Source organism: Argentina anserina, unplaced genomic scaffold (genome assembly GCF_933775445.1).
Source record: "Argentina anserina unplaced genomic scaffold, drPotAnse1.1, whole genome shotgun sequence".
In the NCBI taxonomy this organism is placed as follows: Eukaryota; Viridiplantae; Streptophyta; class Magnoliopsida; order Rosales; family Rosaceae; genus Argentina; species Argentina anserina.
The window spans coordinates 13603-30230 of NW_026089483.1; the positions used below are offsets into that span (position 1 = coordinate 13603).

The 16628-nt window shown below is 47.2% G+C and overlaps 5 protein-coding genes across 5 annotated transcripts; 2 read left to right on the top strand and 3 right to left on the bottom strand.

The window, feature by feature from the left end:
* Positions 1-787: 787 nt before the first annotated feature.
* Positions 788-4846, bottom strand: LOC126804756 (uncharacterized). Its single transcript, XM_050531991.1, has one exon. It carries the CDS (start codon positions 4844-4846, stop codon positions 788-790), a length of 4059 nt encoding a protein of 1352 aa, XP_050387948.1.
* A 640-nt stretch (positions 4847-5486) lies between these two features.
* LOC126804751 (uncharacterized) lies at positions 5487-6374 on the top strand. The gene has a single exon (XM_050531987.1). The coding sequence runs from the start codon at positions 5487-5489 to the stop codon at positions 6372-6374; it is 888 nt and encodes a 295-aa protein (XP_050387944.1).
* Positions 6375-6401: 27 nt separating this feature from the next.
* LOC126804757 (uncharacterized) lies at positions 6402-7490 on the bottom strand. The gene has a single exon (XM_050531992.1). It carries the CDS (start codon positions 7488-7490, stop codon positions 6402-6404), a length of 1089 nt encoding a protein of 362 aa, XP_050387949.1.
* A 4334-nt stretch (positions 7491-11824) lies between these two features.
* On the top strand, positions 11825-13684 carry LOC126804759 (uncharacterized). The gene has a single exon (XM_050531994.1). The coding sequence runs from the start codon at positions 11825-11827 to the stop codon at positions 13682-13684; it is 1860 nt and encodes a 619-aa protein (XP_050387951.1).
* A 28-nt stretch (positions 13685-13712) lies between these two features.
* Positions 13713-13988, bottom strand: LOC126804760 (uncharacterized). The gene has a single exon (XM_050531995.1). It carries the CDS (start codon positions 13986-13988, stop codon positions 13713-13715), a length of 276 nt encoding a protein of 91 aa, XP_050387952.1.
* Positions 13989-16628: the final 2640 nt, after the last annotated feature.

Genomic DNA, 16628 nt, shown 5'->3' on the forward strand with positions numbered 1-16628 from the left:
TCAATTCAATCGAGTGAAATCGACTGGTGTTAAGATAGTTTCGCTCGTTGTTAGGGATTCGTATCTGACCACATTGAGCAATCTGCCCCAGGGCACGCACGAGCTCAAGAAGTTGGTCATCTCAAACTCGTCCATTGATTTGGAGATCCTCAAGGAGGGTAGCGAATCATTAGACCAGCTAACAACACTTGAGATCACAAATGAAAGAATATCGAATATACCCCAAAACTTTTTCCAGGAGATGCAATCATTGAAAGAGTTGCGGCTCGAGAATGATGAGATCGCCTCACTAGATGGAGACGCATTCCACAACCTGGACGATTCGCTCGAGGTGCTGGACTTGCGCCGGAATCGATTCAACAGGTTCCCGATGGCAGTGAAGAACCTCGCACAGCTAGCGGTTCTGGACCTATCTGACAATGACATTGTTATTGACACACAGGAGAATGATCTACCGGAAAAGCTCGAACCTCTATTGAATCTCCGAGAGTTAGCCATGAACAGGATCAATTGCACCTGTGAATTTAGTTCATCGCCGTTTTTCGAATGGATCGCTAGGACTCACATCTCTGGCGTTAGATGCTTTTCGCCAGAAAAATTGAAGTCCCAAGAGGTGATAGTCTTCGAAAGAGACGAATTTTGCACTCGAAATTCGGCGCCGGGGGTCGAAATTTCACCATTGATTGCAATGACAAATTGTTTGTTAGTTTCTTTGGTATCGATTATGTCCCTAGTTTATTACTCTCGGTAGAATTGAGACTAAATATGTTCAATGTGTCAAATACAATTATTCGATTGTTTCGATATCGGTATCGTCACCGCTGTCTAGTCTTGGTTTTTTGTCTACTTCCTTATCATCCTTAACGCGCCTCTTTGACACTGGTAGGATTTCGTCATCAGACGAGGAAAGATGAAAGGTCGTTTCCGGAGCATCCGAGTCACTCTCCCAGTCATATTTCTTCTTTGCGGACTTCTTCTCAGCCGCAGCGGTCCCATTCGCACCGTTGCTCTTCTTGGTGGGCACAGATTTTGAAGGCTTTGCGGTGGTAACCTCGTCGTCATCCAAAACTTCGACGTCAGTTTCATCATCTTCGTCGGAGTCATCCAAGATTGTATCGTCGTCGTCAGGGTTCAGCTTCTTCTTACCTTTGGCACCCTTCTTAACTGGACCAGCTGCTTTCTTCAATCGTTTGATAGCTTGGGTTGTGCTTTTCTTTCTGTATTCATCAAGTGGTGGTGAGATGGTTTCAAAATCTTCAGACGGCTCGAGATCCCGAGCGTCAGCCACAGCCGAACCCTTGCCTTTAGATCTACCTCCTCCACCTGTTTTCAATGTCTTCTTGTGCGCTTTCCTTGCATCCCTGGCCTCTTTTTGCATTTTTTGTAGACCCTCGAGCCATTTGGCGTATTCGGCCTCGAGTTCCTCAAGGTCAGCGAGCCATAGATCCTCGATGGTGGAACGAACCATCTTATCAAGCTCGAGCATCTTTTCGTCTCGCTTCTTTAAGAGCGAGTTCTTGTCGCGTTTGGTCAGTTGTCTGGTGGTAGTATTCATCAGATAGCCGAAATCAGCTTCATCTTTCGTGGTGGCTTCGTCGGTTTCTTCTTGTTGAACGACAACATTCTTCAGACCAGCCTTCCAACGACGCACAGGGTCGCGTGCATAGCGGTGGTCGACCAACCATTGGATGTATTTCTCTAACTCAGGCTCCTTGAGCAAGAAACTCGATACAGCTTGATAATCACCTAAGAACCTAGCCTGATTCTCCAACTTTTCTGATTCAGCCTTGAGCATGCCGATCACATATTCGCGTCTCTTGTGGTAAAACTTTCGCCGCTCATCAAAGAAGTCCCTCATGATTTCCTCGGCAGATTCGTATCTCTTGAGGCAGAGCTTAGGGTCGTATAAGACCATAGAATTTAGGGATAGGGTAGTTTGAAGCTTGAAAGACTTGTAGAGACCTTCAGGGCCGATGGAACGTATTCTATCCTCTGGTACTCTAAAGGTCATACGCACAAATGTGTCATCAGGGTAGTTGGACAGATCCTCAATAAAGTTGTAAGGCGCGGAAGGATTTGGTTTGACGCCAGCCTCTGCCGGTGGCTTCAACACAGATTCAGTATAAGATTCAGTCCAGGTTCCAACAGGAAGTTCGGTGATTTCAAATTCAGTAGGCTCATACATGTTCCTCCGCAAAGTACCGCTTATGACTACGCTAGTGCCAATTTGTTCTATGTGTCCACGGAAATCTCTGTACCAGGGGACCATCGGCTTTAGCGCATCACCCTTAATCAACCTTCTTATGTTGGCAATGATGTCTTTGGGATTGTACATAGGCACCTTGGTCGAGTATCCGGTACCTATGCCTTCAGCTCCGTTGACCAAGACCATCGGGATGATTGGAGCATAGTACTCTGGCTCGACCGTCAAGTTATCATCCTCCAAATAGTTCAGAAGAGGGTCGTCTTCTGGTCGGAAAATCTTCCTTGTCAAACTATTAAGCATCGTATTGATGTATCTGGCGCTGGCCGAGTCCTTACCACCTCTAAGGCGGGTACCGAACTGACCGAGCGGTTGCAACAGGTTAATGTTGTTCGAGCCCACGAAATTTTGAGCCAATGCAACAATGGTCTGCTGGAGTGATTGTTCACCGTGGTGGTAAGCCGACTTCTCAGCGACTGAGGCGGCAAGTTGGGCAACTTTGACTTCACGCTTGTCATTCCTCAAGCAGCAAACGTATAGTACCTTTCGCTGACCTGGCTTGAGACCATCCATAGCAGACGGAATGGAACGATCGTTGTCGGACCTACTGAAATGAATAAGCTCTTTGTTGATAAAATCCTGGTAAACTATCTCGTGAGTCTGTTCTCCATAGAGGTATTCGTCGGGGAGACCCAATTCACGTCTCCTCTTCCTCTGCTCCATATCATTCTGGAGCCATTGTTTTCGCGCTTCAATCATATCTTTGCTGAAAGCCATGACGATTGCATCATCATCGCCTTTACCACCATATTTGAAGTTGATTCTGTGCCTCTCAAGGTCGCTGAAGTACTCCCTAGCCTCTGAGGCAGTCGAAGTACCCAAACCCTTGTAGTATTTGATATGATAAGAATTGTAGTTCGATGTATTCTTTTTCCATTCTTCAAATTCAGGCTGACTGTAAAAGTTGAGTGTCTGGCTGCCTTTGCGCGCCTTAACAATCGGCGTAATAAACTGCTGAAGAAATTGTTGGTGTCTAATAAGTGATGGCCACTGAGAATGTATAAAATTGATAATCAGACCCTTGATGTGAGAGCCGTCGACATCCTGATCGGTCATGATCATAATTTTTCCATATCTCAAATCTTTGAGATCTTCTGGGTTCTGGTAACCTTTTTTGTAGCTAAGACCCAATATCTTGACGATTGCATTGATCTCAGCGTTTTCGGATATCTGTTTGGACTTGGCTTCACGAACATTCAGAAGCTTACCCCTCAGAGGGAATATACCGAAATAATTCTGACCGATGACCGAAGTACCAGAGACTGCCAAACTCTTTGCCGAATCTCCCTCGGTGAGGATGAGGGTGCACTGTTTCGATTGTGCCTTACCGGCCATATTCGCGTCGATCAATTTCGGGACGTTGATGGTTCCAGTCTTCCTACCACTCTTTGATTCGAGCTGAGTTCTGGCATGGCTTTGAGCCGCACTGATGATGCTCTCTACGACTCCAATCTTGAGGGCTTTCTTCTGGAATTTGTCGGTCAGCTCACACTTACTGCCGAACTTAACAGGCTTGGTGTTGAGGTACTCCTTGCATTGCGAGTCGAAATCTGGGTTCTCGATAAGACTGTTGACAAATAAAAATAGATGCTTTTTGGCTTGAGGCTTTTTCACAGCTGTCTTCTCTTTGTTCTTCTTCTTGACAGCCTCTAATAGAGGGTCTAGAACTAGATCTGCCACATAGTCGACATGCTTACCGCCACGAGTGGTGGCAATGTTGTTCACAAAACTCACTTGTTTGAAAGCGTCACCATCTCCGGGGGCCAGGGCTACCTGCCATCTTCCATTCTCGCACTCTTCGTATGCGAAGTCCGTGTCGCCTAAGTACTGTTTGACGTAGTCTTTGAACCCTTTGTATGGTAGTCTCTCTCCGTTCAAGGTGACAGCGACTCCTGAGAGGGTTCCGCAGATGTCGTAGGCGCGGCGCAACATTATAGCGACAATGTCATCAGTCAACTCTGACATTCCAAACCTTTTGAGATCCGGATAAAAGGTGACCTTGGTGAACTCTGGACCCGAGGATGATGATATGATAGGTTCACCCGCGTCCGACATGTTATTTTTCCAGGTTTGCTTGAACTTTTTGCCATCTCGTGCCGTCTCGACGATAAATTTGGTACTGAAGACGTTACACAATTTAGCTCCGTAACCGTTGAGACCACCGACGACTCTCTTCTCGGCGTCGTTATAGTTCGAGGATGTCAGTAGGTGTCCAAAAATCATGGTCGGAATGTACATGTTCTCCTTCTTGTGGATGGATACATGAATACCGGCACCGTTATTGTAGACGGAGATCTTGTTTTCCTCCTTGTCAATGTCGATCTTGATGGAGTTCATCTTCTTGTCGCGCTGCTTGTTGTCGGCCGCGTTCACGATGATCTCGTCGTAGATCTTGTACAGGCCGGGCACGTATGAGTACTCCTTGAACTCCATCTGCTTTGTGTCCGGATTGAAGCCCCACATTGGGTCCTTCGTCTCCTCGACCGAGCCGATATACATGGCCGGCCGCATAAGGATCTGCTCCTTATGGGACATCTTCTGGTAATACTTATCGATTGAGGTATTCATACTTTCGTTCGCCATCTTGGGCAGAATAATAATATTCCTAATTGGCAATTTAAAAATTGATGTAAGAATTCTCATGAATGATTGAGGGTGATCAAAGGGATAATTTGTTCGCTGCCCCACCGAGTGCAACGGTCAACTGGCAGCCAAAGTTGCAACAAGCGTTCATGGGGCTGCCACATGAACGAGCGCGCCGAACGCTCGTCGTGCGGCGGCTGCGGCGGCGGCCGCCGCCGCAGCCGCCGCGCGTACGTTAGACATTTTGCCCATGCAAAGCAAGGCTAAAAGCACGAGCTAGCATTGGGTATCCGATGTTCAGGAATTGCGCGCGCAACTTGGAATGTGCGCAATGTATTCGGAGAATTTATCCCCGAAAAGAAAGCCCCAAACAATTGCGTAAGAATGTTCAGTTGCTCATGCCACTAGTGGTGAATCCTTCGCAGCGCATAGCTCCGATCGAGCGATGATGGCTGACAGCGCGACGGGGCAGCGGCGGCGGCGGCAAGTGCCGACTACATTTTTATAGCCGATCTACAAGACCACCAAACTTCGATATAGACACATTCTAGTCAGCGATTAATCCATTGGCAATATTGTGTAGTTCACGGAGTTTCGCGCCGAACTGCTGCAGGTCAGTCTCGTATTTTAAATTAGATTAATGCATAAATACGAGAAAGGATCTCAGCTTGGCACGGGCGCCTATGGGACCGTGTTCAAGGGAAAAAATAGGGAAACTAATGAAATTGTAGCGCTGAAGAGAGTCCGCCTAGATAATGACGACGAGGGTGTGCCCAGTAGTGCCTTACGCGAGATTTGTTTATTGAAAGAATTAAAGCACAAAAATATAGTCAGATTGCAAGATGTTCTGCATAACGAAAAGAAACTTACTCTCATTTTTGAACATTGCGATCAAGATCTCAAGAAATACTTCGACAGTCTCAATGGCGAGATAGATCCCAATGTCGTTAAATCATTCTTTTATCAGCTCCTTAAAGGATTATCATTCTGTCACAGTCACAATATACTCCATAGAGACTTGAAACCTCAAAATCTACTAATCAATAAGAACGGCGTGCTCAAGTTGGCCGACTTCGGCTTGGCGAGGGCATTCGGTGTCCCGGTTAGATTTTATTCGGCTGAAGTGGTGACCTTGTGGTACCGGCCGCCAGATGTTCTCTTCGGGGCGAAACTATACTCGACTGATGTGGACATATGGTCTGCCGGGTGTATTTTTGCCGAGATGGCGAACGCGGGCAGGCCTCTATTCCCGGGTTCAAACGTCGAGGATCAGCTCAAGCGAATATTCAAACTCCTGGGCACTCCAACTGAGGAGACGTGGCCCGGACTGACGCGCTTGCCTGAGTACAAAACTTTTCCCTATTACCACCCGACTACAAACTTTTCTCAAGTTGTTCCCAAACTCAATGCAAAAGGCAGAGATCTCCTCCAGAAATTATTGGTTTGTTTCCCTCCAAAGCGAATATCAGCTGAAGATGCACTATGTCATTCCTACTTCAGCGATGTACCTAACGATATTAGAGATTAAAACAAATCTCTTAGAGTTAATTTATTATCATCTAGTGGGTCGACTCAAATTTTTAAACCCAATGCCCTGACAGGTTGCAATAACATATGGATGAGCGCTCGAGTCCAATTGGAATGTAAGCCCACAGAATTCTTTCAGGTGTCTCAGGAAGTGTATTGTGTATGTGGTTAGTTCTCCAAGTTTGACTTTTGAAACGTCTTTCTGATTGAAGGCCATCAATGTTAAAACTAAACTTTGGCATGTAGAATCTACACAACCACCACGTTGGATCTCCTCATATAGCATGTACGTAGCCTCTTTGGCAACATCCTCGGGAACAGATGGCCCATCTCCAGAGCCTTTGGCGTTCGAAACCGCACTACTCGTATAGGTACAACCCTCTGTCGTTTCAGCCACTAGAGTGATGGAGAATCCAGGCGAAAGTCCGCTCTGTTTTCCCTTATTATGGTCTGAGTAGATGTAAACATCGGGTAGAAATTGAAGCAAGAGTCCCTTTGATGTCTCGATCATGCGATTCGCTGTCTGCGGCGAAACTCTTGCCGCCACTGCAACTCCTCTGACTCGCTTAACTTTTCCATCATCCTCTAAGCGAACAGGCTGTAATTGGCGCACGATTGGACACGAGAATAGAATCTGTCCTCCACCCTCTGGCTTGAAACCACGTGCATTCACTTTGATATCTAACTTAGTTCCCTCAACATCTCCTATGAATCGTTTGATCAGAGGCAGAGCAGAGGCTTTGAGAGCATCCACATTTGGGTCGATCTGATCGTTTGTGACCCCATTAAGGGTTGCTTGTAGGGGTTTCTTGCAAAATGCTGCCACCGATAGGAGGAGCTCTAAATAGTATGAGATGGATCTTTGCACGTGACAGTTGTGGGTGAACTCTCCTCCAATAAGAGATCCTGGATTGAATTGAAGTCGCGTACCTCTAATCTGGATTCTTGTCCCATTGGTGATCTTCTGAACCAGCTCCAATAGGTTGATTTCATAATCGTTCATTCCATCCTCATCGGGTCTGATATCTTCAATTATCAACGATTTTCCTGTTAATAATGAGAGAATTATCCTCTGCCGGAGGCAGTTGCTTCCACGAAATTTCAGAGTGGCCACCATTGTTATTGATCAATTTTGATATCAAGTGATAATACACAACAATTGTATCAGGCGCCTAGTTGGCTGGGACGAACACGTGGGATTCGAGTCGGTCTGTCTGTCTGGGCATGTTTTGGTTTTCGGAACGAATGGTGATGCCGCATGCGCAATGGCTCAGTGTGCGCCTTTCTTTGGGGATTTTTCGTTCGCAGAAAAGAACTTGTCCGATTTTAGGCACAAGTTCTGTACATCAGCTGTTCACACAAACTCTCCTTAGGGTTACCGTTATTGATTGTGTCAAATTTGTTGCCATAACTGCGAGTTATATTTACGAGGATAATGAAGTTTCTAGTATTATAGCACCGAGCCAGTTAAGATTATTCAACCAGGCTGAGAAATGAACGGGTGATCATATTTGTCCATCTCGACCAGCGTGTCTGCCGATCGAGCCATTTTAGACCATGGAGAAGCCCACTGACACCAATTCTCTATTCCGGGTACCCGACCAGCCGGCCGCTCTACCGGTGTGGATACATTCCATTTACGTGGTCACGTTTGACATAGAATTCGGTCAAGCTATTGAAAGTCAATTCCCTCGTCATAATGAATTGAAACTCACCGAATTGGAAAGGAATAATATTTGTTATTCATCATTCCCCGATTCGAATTCGGCCATTACCGGCTCGACCCAATTTCAATTCAGAATGAGATTATCGAAACTAGATGATAAGTTAAAAGAATTTTATTCCTATTATAACACTCAAACAACCCAAGCCCTCAACGTAGATACAGGATTTATCTATGGATATGTGCACTTTTTGCAGAAGAAAGATCCATCCCTAAAACGAGGCTACTTTCAGAAATCACTTGTTATATTATCGTTGTTACCATATTTTGAATTATTTAAGCACATAGTTACTGTTATAGGATCAAATTATTTCGATAACGAACGCTTACTCGATCTGGAGAACGTTTACAATCAATCCAAGAAGTGGCCAACATTGCGAACCGGTACACTACTCAATCTTGTCATAATGGGCTCGACAATCGCTTTCTATGTACCGAACAAAGATGATAAGCTCAACAGTTTGCACGCCAACCTATCACCAACTTCAACATCGTTCGCGAATAAGATGAGAATGCTCAAGAATAATAGAAATGGACCGACATCAAATACTAGCTCGGTCGGACACCCCACCACAACAGTCCATGGTACGCCGCTCGCACTTGTTAATCACCACCAAAATTACAACACAATTTTGACAGCCTTTGACTTGGATCTCTATAAATGTTTCTATCCGGTGATTTCAGACTTGCAGATTTTATGGGAGATGATACTGACCTGTGAGCCGTTTATTGTTATAGCTCAAACGCCGGACCTATGTTCTAGTTTTGTACAGGCCCTCATAAGTCTCATATACCCCTTCAAGTACAATGCTGATCATCGGCCTTTCTTCACAATTCATGACCCCGAATTCAAGGAATATGTTGGAGCCCGAGACATCAGACCTAAAGTGATTCTTGGAGTGACAAATCCATTCTTCACCAAGTCATTGGAGCACTGGCCAAATGTAATCCAGCTTTGTAATATGACAAGCAGCAAGTCGTCAGATCAATTGTGCTCCCTGATTTCATCATTTTCATCGATGGCTTCCCAAACTCAACAGGAGCCACAGCAATTGAGGATCCATTTTGTCGACCGCCTGAGATTCACCACCACTGAAACCTTACGGCCGGGTCTTAATACAAAATTCAAGCCATACTTACAAAAGGATCGTAATTTCTTGACAAAGATCTTACGAAGTAATAAGGCGCATGGGAGCAACAGGCCAAACAATGTGCAAACCGCTTTGATTAGACGATGGTTAATTGAGCTAACTCAAAGTTTCTTCATGCCTTTGGAGAGGTACCTCACTCAACTGATGCCTTTGCATAGCAGGATTTCGCCATTCAAGGCTCCGCCGCAGTTACCTGCGTTCGATTTCTATGCCTTCTTGACGACCATAGATACTAGCGGACCTCATCTCACCACGAAGATACGTGGTGACTGGCTCGGATTGTACAAAAAGTTTTTTGAAAGCGCCAACTTCAGAAGCTGGTACGAGGAACGGAAGAGCGAAATCGATCGAAAACTGTGGACTCTGCACATGGAGTCATTCCTTGATCTCGATCTACCCCAAGCTGTCCAAAATAAGGGTGAAGTCGAGGTTGTCGACATGATAATACAGCTGAAGCGTCGATTCGCGCTAGCCATCAGCAAATCACACGAGTATCATTTCACCTGCAAAGATCTTGATCAATTCAAACTCAAGCTCACCGAATTGATCAACACATTGCCCGAAGACCTTCGAACGGTATTCAAACAGAGCCAATAAGACACCGCCGAACATTCGATTGTGGCGATGAGCTCAATGCGATGAATTGCATGAATGAGTCGCGCAATCATCCCAATTAAATAATCCGAAGATTGATGATGATGTCTCTATTTAATTCTTGAGCATTTCCAATTATAATTCAATCATGGGATGCAACAGATTTCAATTCTTCTGAGGCTCTTGAATTTTGGCCGGCATTTCGACACAAGCAATTATGTCGCCCTTCTCGTCGACCAGACGCAAGAAAACATCGACATTTATCTTCGGGTAGGTGCGCAATATGGGCAAAGTCAGCTTGAATTTGTAGGCCTTTCCTTCCTCCAATGGACAGTTGAAACCATAGTTTCCGCAGGCGTTGTCCGGGTTCACATGGAACGGAACCGGCAGCGTGTTTAGCTTACCGGTTACTTTGACTTTGACTTGCTCTATTTTTTGCTCTACTCAGCGAAGATAGTTGGCGATGGTTAACATATGCCTTTTTGGAACCATTTAGATTCTGATCACGCGGAAAGTTTTGCTGGTTGGTCACTTACTTGGAACAAAGTCGAGCTCGATGGACTTGTTGAAGCCCCTGAGGAATGGACAGGCGTCCGCGAGGGCATCACAATCACTGACCTTAACTTCCTTCACGTTGGAGTGAGATTTTTCCGGCTCTGAGAATCGGGCGAACAAGGCTGCGATTAGCACAATGCTTGAATCATACTATAGATTTGAATTCACTACTTAGTGTTTCGTAAATCTTTAGAAGGACGACAAATTCAGGAATTTACTCACCGCAGACACTATATTTAAGCGCACTAACAGAGTGCTGAACTGCCATAAGGGCCACCACTGCCACGAGCAGGAGTATTGGTTTGAACATGTTCGAATTGTTTTTTGCTCTGTCTTGCACTGTTTGGTGATATTTGAGTGTAAATTAGTTCAAATAATTGAACGCCGCAATTATGTGATCCAAGCTGTCTAATAATCACTTGGCATTTGAACGCTGCTTTAATTTGCGCAAAGCTAGTCGGCCACACTGAGACGCCCCGCCGAGTGGCGACAAAAACTCTCTCGATTCATTCAACCAGTGGGAGAGGAGGTGTCGTGCGTTGCCGCGCGGCCAAGCCGGCTATCGAGCTTTGCTGCTAATCAGGATCATCTGTCGCCTTGTCCTAGGCGGTGAGTCGCGTCATTGACTCAAACACTGTACAGTGGAGTGTGGCGGCCGGCACAAAACTCGTAGCCTGTGAGAGAAAAGCTCTCTCCCTCTCTCGCTAGATCTCGAGGCTTCAGCCCCTCGGTCGGTGGTTTGTGCTTCATCATCATCATCAGCGACATTATCGTGAGCGATTGCCGCCGCCGCCGCCGCCGCCGCCTAGCCGCCGATCAGTATTCAATTGAGACATTTTATCATCATGTAAAACGAGGAGCCATCTGAATGCCGCAGCAGCCGCCGCCGCTGTAGCCATGACACAGATGACTGATTAGCTAAGTAAACAAAGTCCATATGGTGGACTACTTACTTGAGCCTCTATCTCGGCCGCGAACTAGAGCCAAAGTTCGACAAGAAGATGGATATTCTTCTTCGACGGCGATGTTCATAATTATAGAGGACGATTCGTGTTTCTCGTCATCATCATCGACTACACAGTTTACCTGTTGGTTTGAATCAACGTCACGGATTCGTGTCGTCCCCCGCCCTCGAGCGTTCGGCTCCTCGCAGACACGAGCTCCTGGCGCCAACTGCGTGCCGCTTCCACAGCGCACCAAAACACATGCGCCATTTCTCTTTCCCCCATGTGCGAACCGCGTGGACTTCTGCAATCGCTTGCGTCCAATGCTAAATTTCGATTGCTGTTCGTAACGAAACCAAACTATTAGGCATACTACTGGAATCTAAACCTTCTATTGTGATATTCTAATTTTTCTTTTCTAGTTATATTGAAACTAAAATATATAATAATAATAATTAAGTAGAACTGTAACCAATTGCTAACCATGCCTTCCGATTCAAAGAAGAAACGTGACGCTAAAAAGAAGGAGGCCCAACGATCCAAGCACTCCTCGGGCAAAGCCGCCGCCGCCGCCACCAATGGGACCAATGCCTCAGAGATAGCCAAGGACAAATTAATCGAAGAGAATGGGGACTGTGTCGACGAGCTGACCGCCATGCTGGAGCGCGATCTAGAATTGGCGGCCCAAGCTAGATCTTGCACCGGTGTTCTGGGCATTGAGGCCATGTCGAGGGATGTTAAAATAGACAATCTATCCATTACCTTTCATGGTTTTGAAATTTTGAACGAGACTCGGCTCGAATTGAACTACGGCAGACGTTATGGTTTAATTGGATTTAATGGCTGCGGAAAGTCAACTCTGTTCTCTGTCATTGGTAGGCGCGAGATACCAATCCAGGAGCAGATCGATATCTACCATTTGGCGCGTGAAATCCCACCACTGGAAAAGTCCGCTTTAGATGCTGTATTGGATTGTGAAAAGGAGCGTATCAGATTGGAGAAACTGGCCGAAGAATTGGCCGAGAAGGAGGACGAAGAGTCTCAGGAGCAGCTAATGGATATCTACGAGCGTCTCGATGATATGGGAGCAGACAAGGCCCGCGCTAAAGCCGGCTACATCCTTTACGGTCTAGGTTTTGACAAGCAAATGCAACAGAAACTCTGCAAGGATTTCAGTGGTGGTTGGCGCATGAGGATCGCCCTGGCAAGGGCTCTCTACTTGAAACCTCACATGTTACTGCTGGATGAGCCCACTAACCACTTGGATCTCGAGGCATGTGTCTGGCTCGAGCAAGAGCTCAAAAACTACAAGAGAATTTTGGTAATAATATCGCATTCGCAAGATTTCTTGAACGGAGTTTGCACAAATATCATCCACTTGGACAAAAATCGGCTCCATTATTATACGGGAAATTATGATGCTTTCGTCAAGACCAGGCTAGAATTGCAAGAACATCAAATGAAGCGTTTCAATTGGGAACAAGCTCAAATTTCGCACATGAAAGATTATATTGCCCGTTTTGGTCACGGAAGTGCCAAACTCGCCCGTCAGGCACAATCCAAAGAGAAGACATTGGCCAAAATGGTCAACGCTGGGCTGACTGAGAAGGTGACATCAGACAAGCTTGTTGAATTTTACTTCCCCGCATGTGGAAAAATCCCGCCGCCCGTTCTGATGATCCAGAACATCTCCTTTAGGTACAATGAAAAGTCACCCTGGATTTACAAGGATCTTGAGTTGGGTATCGATTTGGATAGTAGGATCGCGCTTGTGGGTCCAAACGGATGTGGAAAATCAACCTTTCTGAAATTAATTTGCGGTGAAGTCATACCACAGGATGGTCTCATCAGGAGGCATTCTCATCTCAGGATCGCCAGGTATCATCAGCATCTTCATGAGGCTCTCGATCTCGATCTGAGTGCGCTCGATTATATGCTGAAATGCTTCCCGGATGTCAAGGAGAGGGAAGAGATGCGTAGAATCATAGGTCGATACGGATTATCTGGACGGCAACAAATTTGTCCCATGCGTCATCTGTCTGACGGCCAGCGTTGTCGAGTTGTGTTCGCATGGCTGGCCTTCCAGGTTCCTCACTTGCTACTATTGGATGAGCCCACCAATCACTTGGATATGGAAACAATAGATGCTTTAGCTGATGCTGTCAATGATTTCGAGGGAGGCATGATACTTGTGAGTCACGACTTTAGATTAATCAGTCAAGTGGCCAAGGAGATTTGGATTTGCGAGCACTCTACCATCAGGAAATGGGACAAAGATATCATGGCTTACAAGAACCATTTGAGGAGCAAGATTTTGAAGGAAACTGACTATGAAGCTGAGTGAAGATAGGAATCATGAAATAACATTATTATTATTTCGGCTTGACTATGACGCGTCGCGCCGTCACCACTTTGTCTGTTTTTCCATAGTATTTCTGTTTCTCGTCTGAATCTTGTTCTAGCAATAGTCGTGAACCGATAGAGTCTTTGACATCGATTTTGTAAAATTTAGAGTCCACCTTGAGCACTGGTTCATCCGTGTCAATTCCTAGAAGCTGGAGTTGCTTGTCGGCCAAGCTATCGAGATCGAAATTGCCTTCAAATTCGATGACAATGTCCTCTGTTTCTGAATCCGAAGCATTAGCCATTATTGACAGAGGTCTCAAGGAATGTTGAGCAATTAAATAATTCACCCTAATGTCATGCGGGTCGTCAAGTTAATGATCGCTAGAATAGAAAACCTATTTGTTATTATAATGTACTTGCGTTTCGGCGTTTTCTTTTTCCCACCTTCGCCCAACATGAAGCGGGCGGGTCGGTTTGTGCGCGTTGAGCCAACATGCCCGCCGCTGCCGTGTAGCTCGCGCACAAGTTACACCATTCGGTTGGTGCCTCTGTGTCTACCGCAGGCAAAGCTGGTTGGTTGGTTGGCTGGCTGGCTGGCTGGCTGGCTGGCTGTAGCTCGTCCCTCGCCAGTTGGTTGGCATTAGTGAGACTGGTGTAAGTGTAAAGCTGGATTGCCCACATAGTCTACAAAAGTTGGAGCGGCAGTAGCTGTTAGATTGTGCGCCCGCCTTCTCATTCGGCATCCACGAGAGCTGATTGGCAAGGGGAATCTAATCGGGGATCCTGAGCGCAGCATCTCGTTGCAGCTAGAGCTGTTTGCATGCTTCAGGAATGCGCCACCCTACCTCGAAGGGCGGCAATCTTTTCTCAAATGAATCGAAATGTTTCCCATTTCGGGCGCCTCCCTCGAAGGGTTTGCATAGAGCTGGCTGATTTGTGAGCCGCGCAAGAATCTTCCACTTGTTGAGGGCCGCTCTCCGCTCGCTAGGCAGGTTCTATCCCGTCCGGATGAGATAAGTACTTGTTTGCCTGCACGTGCATGCGATTCCGATGCCGGCGCCGCAACTGCAGCCGCCGAAACCGTTAGCGGCGTGTCGTAATCGGGCGTAACGGTATTCTCTTGTGGGGGGTCTTGCGTAAGCGAGCAGCATTAACGCGCCGACAATGATCTTGCTGGCATTGCCACTAGGACGGAGACTGTCGTCAGAGTGTTTCGCGTCGCAGCTTGCATCTTGTAGCTGACGACGCGTCTCTGGTGCTGCCGGGTGTTGGCGGGTTCACCAGGTGGCAACGATGCGCAGTTAATCCGCAACCGAACGCGCCTGGCGAATCCATTTGACACACTTCAAGCGGCGGAGTAACATCAAAGCTCACCGACGACCTCGAACGTTGAAGAATCCATCATCCAGAGTAGGCTGAATCTCCGATAGAATGTTCTGGCATGAAGGACCGAGAATGGGCGCACTGGCTGTGCTGGCGTCAGCTCTTCTGATGGTGGCGACAGTTTCGATGGTGCCCGCGCACAAATCGCCGCTTCACTCCGGAAACAGACAGCGCTCAGCCAGAGACACTGGCGGCGCTATTTTGCCCATCGACAGCCAGAGTCAGCAGCAACCACAAATCGCACCGGCCGGCCCATTGTCGCAGATCATCACGGATTGCCGCCTGGCCAACGGCGAGCAACCGTCGCCAGTGAGGGGCGCCGAAGTGGGCGAGCCGGCCGAGAGTCAACTGTCGCCGAAGGTGATGCTCTGCTTGAACAATTGCGCCAATTGCGTCAAGCAATGGAAGACGGGCGTCTACAATGGGCGCAACTGTGCCGACGATTGCATTCAGCAGGCGGCGGCGGCGGCGGCGGCCGCCGCGGCCTCAACGGGCGGCCCAGACGGCGAACAGCCGCTCGTCGAGTCAATGGACCCGGATTGCAGCCTAATCAAGTATTTCAACGCCACTCTGCTGGCGGCGAGCGCCTAACCAGCAGCCGCAGCACTCTTCTATCGTCAGGCGGCGGCGCCGAGATAGCAGCAGGACCACCAATTTCCACCATTATTTATCTAGCCCATTATTATCTAGCAACCGCAAAGCTTCACTTCGCTTCATTTGTACAGCTCGGGAGCCCAACGAGAATAAACAACGCCCATGATTGACATCCGATGGCCGACTCGACTCGCTCGCACGGCTTTGCTATCCAACTGTTCCATCCGAAGGCTTGAGTGATTGATTTGCATATACATATTTGATTTGAATTTGCATTTGCATTCGCATTTGTAGCAACTGCTTTGCGTGCTCGAAAGAAAGCGAACAAAAATGAGATCCGATTCAAAAGGGAAACAGAAACGGAGTGGATACACCAATCGGAGCGGGTGAAAGATTCACGTGAAAGCCATAATTTATTATTATTCAGCTTATTATGTTTGGTCTGCTGATGGCGCTGTTTGATCTGGGCAACCATCAATGTGGGAGTGGGAGAGAGAGAGAGAGAAAAAAGAGAGAGAGAGAGAAAGAAGAAGGGGTGACGCCAAACAAGAATCTCGATTAGATCTTGTTCAGGTTGTAATAGTGATAGTTGTTTTGGTTGATGTCGCTGTAGACTTGGAAGGCGCTGCCTCTACTATCGTGATTCCTTGATAGATCGATAACATTCGGTTGGCCGGCGCCGCCGCCTCCATTGGCCACCACCTGATGATGCAAGCCGAGCGAGCCGCCCCCATAGCTGGCGCCGTTCTCGGCGCTCTGGTTCATCGGCGGCAGCGGATGATAATTGCCGCCGCCGCCGCTTCCATTCGAGTAGGAGTTTGCGTGAAGATTGGCGGCTGGCTTACCGTTTGCATTTGCATTTACGTTTACATTGTTGGCGATTCCATTCGGGCCGCCAGCAGCTCGGATGGCGCGCGAATAGATGCTCTCCGGTTGAGGCGGCGGCGGCTGCTGCTGCTGCTGCT

Excerpts from the sequence above, each read along its gene's own strand:
- LOC126804756 (XM_050531991.1), bottom strand. The coding sequence starts at position 4,846 with ATGGCGAACGAAAGTATGAATACCTCAATCGATAAGTATTACCAGAAG.
- LOC126804757 (XM_050531992.1), bottom strand. The coding sequence starts at position 7,490 with ATGGTGGCCACTCTGAAATTTCGTGGAAGCAACTGCCTCCGGCAGAGG.
- LOC126804751 (XM_050531987.1), top strand. The coding sequence starts at position 5,487 with ATGCATAAATACGAGAAAGGATCTCAGCTTGGCACGGGCGCCTATGGG.
- LOC126804760 (XM_050531995.1), bottom strand. The coding sequence starts at position 13,988 with ATGGCTAATGCTTCGGATTCAGAAACAGAGGACATTGTCATCGAATTT.
- LOC126804759 (XM_050531994.1), top strand. The coding sequence starts at position 11,825 with ATGCCTTCCGATTCAAAGAAGAAACGTGACGCTAAAAAGAAGGAGGCC.